At 51.4% G+C, this 6,980-nt stretch overlaps 1 protein-coding gene across 1 annotated transcript; it reads right to left on the bottom strand.

Annotated features, from left to right (window-relative positions):
• Positions 1–323: 323 nt before the first annotated feature.
• On the bottom strand, positions 324–4,453 carry TMEM200C (transmembrane protein 200C). The gene is made up of 2 exons (XM_059858461.1): positions 4,313–4,453; positions 324–2,240 (listed from the first exon to the last, which is right to left on the bottom strand). Exon 2 carries the CDS (start codon positions 2,196–2,198, stop codon positions 558–560), a length of 1,641 nt encoding a protein of 546 aa, XP_059714444.1. The 5' UTR covers positions 2,199–2,240; positions 4,313–4,453; the 3' UTR covers positions 324–557.
• Positions 4,454–6,980: the final 2,527 nt, after the last annotated feature.

Genomic DNA, 6,980 nt, shown 5'->3' with positions numbered 1-6,980 from the left:
TCGTCAGAGCTCCGTTCTGCTCCAGTCTCTTCTAAACTGACTTTTTTTCCAGAATTTAAACAAACTCATTCTTTGTCAAGGTACGTCATCCTTAAGGCCTTGCAAACGTTTTAGTAATTGAACCAAAACAAAGAGAGAGCTCGGCTTTCTTTCTGAAGACCACGTTGCTTTTGAGCTTAAAAAGGTGCCTGCAGCTTTCAAGCAGTTAGTGGCAAATCAGCAAGAAAGAAATCAGAGGAGAAGAAGGGGCACTTAAAAATCAAAACAGTAAAGTGCACAGCTATACCATCCAAAATTGTATTAATCTGATCCAAAGAACTTGCTGGACTGTGGATATTTAATACAATTTGGCTTGCATGAAACATACAATCACGAATAGACAGAAAGGATTTTCTTTTTTCTTCCTGAAGTCATCTACAGGATCTATGGAATTCAATTTTCAAGGGTAACATAGTGCAGCTCTTTGGATATCGATTGGTTTCCTAGTCCACAAGGAGATGAAGAAGCAGGGAAGGTGTGGAGGGATGCAAGGTGTCCTCTTGCTGTCTCTGTTTTATTTAGATGCCCGTACTCTCCAGTTCCCCATCCTCCAGCCCTAATGCAGCATGTGACCTAGAAATCATAAAGAGTTTCTCTTTATTTGTGTACTGTCTTTGAGTTTGCTGGGATTGCTCCCCTGTTTGTTCTCTGCTGGTAGCCTTGAGGGGATCCATCTGATCAACTGGTTCCTCCTCACAGTCCTGAATTTTACTGGCTGTGGTGTTGGCAACTGACTCCAAGGAGGTGCCTGCCTCCTCCAAGTGGCTGTAGCCCTTATTGCTGCTGGAAGGCTCAGACTGGGAGCTCTGGGAGTCCATCCTGGTGATGGCAGGAGGAGCTGAAGAGGGCAATCCTCCCAGATCTAGAGAGTCAGAGTATCTAGGAGATGCCTCTACCAAGAGGCTGGATTCCAGGACCCTCCTGACAGCTGGTGACCGAGGCGGCTCAGGGGAAAGGGGACACCTGGCATCGGGCAAGCAGCTGGTGCTCTGCCGCCGGAGAACCAGCTTGTGCCTCCTGGCGCCACAGCCTCCCTTGATGTGGCTGCTGCTGAGGTCGGTTAGGCTCAGTTCAAACTCCCCCCGTGGGATCTCCTGGGCTCCCTGCTCACCAGGTGGTTTCTGCCAGCCTCCCCCTCCACTGCTTGGCCCCAGGGGCAGGAGGGTGAAGGTGCTCAGTGAAGAGCCGACGATGGAGCTGGCTGTGCTGCACCGCTCACAGCTGCCCGGTGGGCTGCAGGGTGGGCTGGTGACAGGGCGGCCAGCAAGGGCAGCACGCTCCCGGCAGATGCTGTACACAGCCTCAGCCAGGCTGGGAGGCTGTGGTGGGCTGCAGAAGGAGGAACGCTGCGGTGAGGACACCAGATCCGGTGGGGAAAGGGAGACACCCAGTCCTGGTGGCCACGAGCTCTTGGCCAGCATGGCTGCAGCACCCAGGCCTTCCCCACCAGGCTTTAGCTCCAGGCCCCGGGACTGCATGTAGTTGACAAAGCCATTGAGAGGGGCTGAGGCCGGGGTGCCTCCATCCTTGGCCCGCAGGCTGTGGGCATCGATGACGGTGGAGTAGAGGTCACGCAGGTTGATGATCTTGGTCTTCTTGTCGCGGTTTTCATGCAGCACCGCATTGGCGCAGATGAAGAGGAAGATGCCGATACCCATGATCAGAGGGCCCAGCACCTTCAGCTTGTCCGAATGCAAGTAGCTCGAGAAAAGACGGAAAAGGAGACCCGCTGAGGCCTGGGGGGATGAGGAAGTAGGGGCGGACCCACCAGGGGTAGCAGTGGTGGAGGTGTTGGCTCCAGGGGGTGACTCCAGGTGGATCCCTGCTTGCACCCTTCCCTGGCTCTGGGAGCGGTTCGTGTGGGTGCCACCCTGTGGTGCTGGGTGCCGGCCCTTGCCAAAGCTGTCTTCTCTGTACACCTGGCTGGGCTTTGGCCAGTAGCCCACCACAGCCAAGGCGATGCCCACCAACAGTACCAGGATGCCACAGAGGGCAATGAACCCCGAGAGGGAGCACAGCTTGAGCTTGCCTTTCACCACCACCACGTCATTCTTGCGCTTCTTTTTGGCCTTGCGTTTGCGTTTGGGGAGTTGGCTCGGGGGTTTCAAGGGATCCTGTTTCCTGGCCGAGATCCTCAGGAGGCCTCCAGTGGCAATCATGGCTGGCTACCAGCGCACTGCCCCCCACGGCCACTCCAGCTCCTGCAGAAAGGGAGAATAGAAGAGGATGAGAACCAAGGACAGACCTGCAGCACAAGAGATGTCTCCACTTGCTTTTCCTCCTTCCAAGTCCTGGTAAATAAAACCGTGAACAAGTGGGATGGAGGCTGACACCAACAGGCAGATCTCCCTTGCCCACACAGCTCCTGTGTGTGAGAAAGAAACGGGCAGAACAACAGCATCAAAGCAGCTGGGTGTCCCACTATACTCCTGCCAAACAGCTAATTAATTAGTTTGTACTCCAGGTAAATGACAAACCTAATAGTATCCACTAAGAGTGAACAAAAAAAGATCTTGCTCATTTCAGAACGAGTCTGCAAAGCACCAGAGCTCAGAGGATGCCAAGCCCCACTCCCTGATATGTTCGGGGGTTACAGTGCACACTAACTGTGGTTAGTGATGTCATGCAGGATTTGAGGGGATGGGCGAAATAAAAGCAGGAAGGCAGTGTATTTGATCGATAGATACCATTTGTTTCATTACTCTACTTACACATTACTGAAGGGAGGCTTAAACATATTACATGTCTTGCTTAAATGAGTGGGAAAGGAATTACTGTGAAATGCACAAAGGAAACATTTAAACACTGGAAAGTGGTGCCTTGTGAAAAGTTTTTTCCTAGTCATTTGCACTTGATCTGCAATATTAGAAATTCATCTCTTGCCTGCGGTCCAGAGGCATCCCTAGTTTGGGAACATGTGCAATGTTCCAGGTAACTGTTATGTAACACTGACAAATTCAACCCCCTCCCCCCTGCCCTCAGAAAGAGGAGATGGCTGGCAGGTAAGAGATGGAAGGTGAAATCCTATTAGAGAAGTGAAACTACATGAGTGACCTGGGGAAAGCACCTAAAGAGTGCTTGCAGGGAAACTGGCAGAGGACTGAACACTGAGCATTTGTGGCTTTTGTCTTACTGGACCATCAGAACTCATCTCTCTGTTCCCGTGATCTGAGCTAAACCACACAGTGTGTAGGAGCATTTCTGCACTGTGCAATTCTTTTTGGAACCTATTTCTTCATAATACCGAGAACCAGGATCCCCTCCCCCTTTTCTCTTTCTGAGCATCCTATTGTTTTTTTTTTTCTTTGACGGGGCAAAAGATGACATCACTGAATATAATACGACTCACAAAGTTCAATTAATTGCACCAAAAGGCAATTAAGTAAGCACTTAAAAAAAATCTCTTGCCCCTCTTTGACTGTTCAGCCTTCAAATATCATGTCTTTTCTCTTCTAACGTCAGAATTGCCACATATGCAGTAATATTGTGTCCCATTTACTCTGTTTGTATTTTCCCCAGAAAAAAAAAAGATGGGTGTTGTCAGCAAGGACGTTGTTAAATTACTCTCCAAGGTACTGCACGCTCAAAACAAAGAGCAGAGATTTCTCTTTCCTATGGCTGAACTATTATTTCTATTAAAAATAGAAAAAAAAAAAAAAAGCAGCACATTTTGTGGATGCAAAAGTGTAATTTTCGGGGCATGCTTTGCTGTAATTACCGATTCTTTGATCTCATTTTCTGCTGCCCCACTAGCCAGCTGCCCGTCTCCTCTCCACGGTGATAACAGATGGTCATCAGCTCTGAGGAACGCTCCCAGTCCGGCATCGCCTGGCACTTAGTTTCGGCGATGGCGAGAGCTGCGCTCGGCAGGCGGAGGGCACGGCCGCGCCTCCGGCCATCGCCAGCGGCCGCAGTGCCATGAAACCACCCGGACGGGAGCCGCGGGGGCTCGGCCACATCCCGCACGAACGGACTGAGACCCCCGATCCACCCCCGGCAGCCGGACCCGCAAGCACCACGACCTTGTCCAGCAAAGCCCAAACAGCGCTGTAACACTACTAACAGGACACGGCTTAACTCCTTCCCCGGGATCGCACGCGGGACTCACCGGGCTCCGGCCGGCGGGACGCCCGGCACCGGCCGCTGGGGCGCCGCTGGCTCCCGCCGCCGCGGCACAGCGCCGAGCTCCGCCGGCGGCCGCCTCGGGAGCGCCGGTCGGGGGCGGCCGGCGGACGGAGCCCCCGCTCAGGACGGGGATGCCGCGATCACTTACCGAGGAGGGCCGGGGAGAAGTCCGGGCGGGAAGCGGGCGAGCCGCCGTGGGGAAGAAACTTTCCAGCCCGAGCGAGCATCCCCGCCCCGCCGCCGCTCACGGCCCCGGGCGGACGGGCGGCGGGGCTGGGCCGAGCACCGGGCGCCCCCTCGGCCCCGCCGCGGCCGGCCGCCTCCTCAGGCAGCTCCACGGGAGCGCTGCCCCCTGGCCACGCCGCATCCTCCCCGCCGCGGGGCCGCCCCCCGCAGCAGCGCGCCCGCCCTCCTGGCGGAGCCACCGCCTGCGCCGGTGCCGGTGCCGCCGCTGCGGGCGGAGCGCGGCTCCGCGGCTGCCGGCCGGACCCGGCGCCGTTGCCAAGCGACGGGAGCCGTGACACAGGGAAATTGCGGCAGGGCGGCCGCCGCCCCCGCCACCTGCGCACCTGCGCCCGCCCGCCGCCGCCTCGCCCCGCAGCCCGGCGGCCCCGCCCGCTCAGGCCCCGCCCCGATCGCCGCGACAGCCCCCGGGCTCCTTTCCACCACTCCCGTCCCGGCAGCCTCATCTGCAGCCACCTCACCTTTGGGGTTTTTCCCCCGCCCAAGTTTGCCAGAATACTTACGGAGAAAGTCAAGAAGCAGGTGAAAAGGTGAAACAAGAGGTTGAAGAAGAAAGTGGCAGCCGAGATCCGTCAATGGTGTCACCCTGAATCTCTCAGTTTCGGCAGAGAATGGGAAACAATGTTCTCTTTTGAGCTACTTTCTGAAAAGTAATTAAATTGAAGCTGTCACCTTAGTGGGACATAATCTAACATGTCCCGTCACAGTGCTGCACTTATTCTTGGGTGGAGATTGCTGCTTTAGTCAAGTCTTATTAGAGATTCACCATGATGTAGAAAAGCAAATCTTGGGCAGGTTTTTCAGTAAATACAAAAAACTCATCCTGTGGCTTGGGGTTGCTCCTGAATGTACATAGGAGTGTTTGCTGGGGTGGATAGACTGAAAACCGGGTCTTGTACAGTAGCCTTACAGTTCTCTTGAAACTGGAGTTTTACCTAGCCTGAGCAAAACCATCTTTCTTCTACCTCTTCATGACCTCTTGTGTGGAAGACTGTGGACAAAACAGCCTGGCAGAAAGCAAAGAGCAATAATGAAAATATTTGTCAAATTATGTCTTTAAAAATAAAAATAAGGGTTCCAACACAGATTGGGAAAATTTTCAGAGAGGTTATGTATATTCAATTAAATTGTGTGTCTTCCAGCCTCAACAATTCTGCAATTCTGCGTTCACCCAGACCATGCTATTTTGCATCTTTCACTCCAACCATCAGTTCCTGGTTTGAGACCAAACAAATCCTAAAGCTGCACATTTGCATTTTAATGTCATTTGCAGTTTGTCTCAGCAAAATCATTTGGGACACATTTTTTTAGTACATATATAACTTTTGGTTATGCAACAGGCTTGAAATTTAAGATTTATTATTTAAGAACTTCTTTTAAATATGTGCTTTGAACCCAAGTCTTCTGACACTCAGTAATTTGCTTTGTGCTCAGCCCAGGCTATCAGAGGAAACCAAACATATCACATCTGCTTCCACTGGAGACCTGTATCACATCAATAATGCAGCATCACCAGACTCTCCCTGAAAAACTCCTGTGTAAGAGAGAGAGGAAGAACAGGACTGATTTTTTAAAGGGCAAAGAACTCTTTTTCCTATCTGAGTCATATTTTCTATTTCTGTCAAACTAAACCATTCTATTTAGCTATCTTCTTTATACAACAGCTCTTTTTTTACCATATTTTCATTGCTTAAGTTTTGAGTGATTGGGCTATCATCACATTCACAGTTTTCAAATAACTCTTAGCAAAATGTGTTGTAGGTGAGGCCAAATCCTGGAAAACAAGAAATATGTTGTTGGATGAAAAGCTTCTGAAGGTGGTGTTCCGTGGCAGCTATCAATGTACTCTTAATTTGCTCTATGTGTTAAGAACCAGTTGTACGATGGCAGGCTGAATCCCTCACAACAAACTACTTTGCCAAGTTATGTATCCCTACCTATCCTACAGATTTTTCTTGTTGAAAAAAGCTTTTGGGGCTTTAATGAAGCATTTATTTCATTTTTAGTTGATATGGATTTTTATGTTCCCAGAAGTGGAGTGATTGCAAAAGGCAGCTTCCCTAATGGTCTGGTTTACTGGCTGCCCAAGTGAATTTGTAACTCTGTGTTTGCATTGACTACTGAGCACTGCTGGCAGGCTCTGCTCCCACCTTGCTTGTATAACTTTATACATGATGTTGTGCACTTCTCCTTAAACTGTGGTGAAAGTAAATAATTTTTAGGAATTGCAAAGAGTGTATTTGAGCTATGTTTTTTCCTCCTTTCCCTCTTCTCATTTCTCATTTTTCTTTCCCCCTTTCTCCTTCTACCTTTCCCATCTCCTTTACTACTTTCCTTTTCTTTTCCCCTGCTTCCTCTCCTCTCCTCTCCTCTCCTCTCCTCTCCTCTCCTCTCCTCTCCTCTCCTCTCCTCTCCTCTCCTCTCCTCTCCTCTCCTCTCCTCTCCTCTCCTCTCCTCTCCTCTCCTCTCCTCTCCTCTCCTCTCCTCTCCTCTCCTCTCCTCTCCTCTCCTCTCCTCTCCTCTCCTCTCCTCTCCTCTCCTCTCCTCTCCTCTCCTCTCCTCTCCTCTCCTCT

This window comes from Haemorhous mexicanus, chromosome 1, assembly GCF_027477595.1.
Source record: "Haemorhous mexicanus isolate bHaeMex1 chromosome 1, bHaeMex1.pri, whole genome shotgun sequence".
Taxonomy (NCBI): domain Eukaryota; kingdom Metazoa; phylum Chordata; class Aves; order Passeriformes; family Fringillidae; genus Haemorhous; species Haemorhous mexicanus.
Note: the sequence above shows the minus strand (reverse complement) of the source record. Positions and strands in the feature narration are given on the sequence as shown.

Bases quoted from the DNA above. Each gene is read 5' to 3' on its own strand.
- TMEM200C (XM_059858461.1), bottom strand. From the start codon at position 2,198: ATGATTGCCACTGGAGGCCTCCTGAGGATCTCGGCCAGGAAACAGGAT.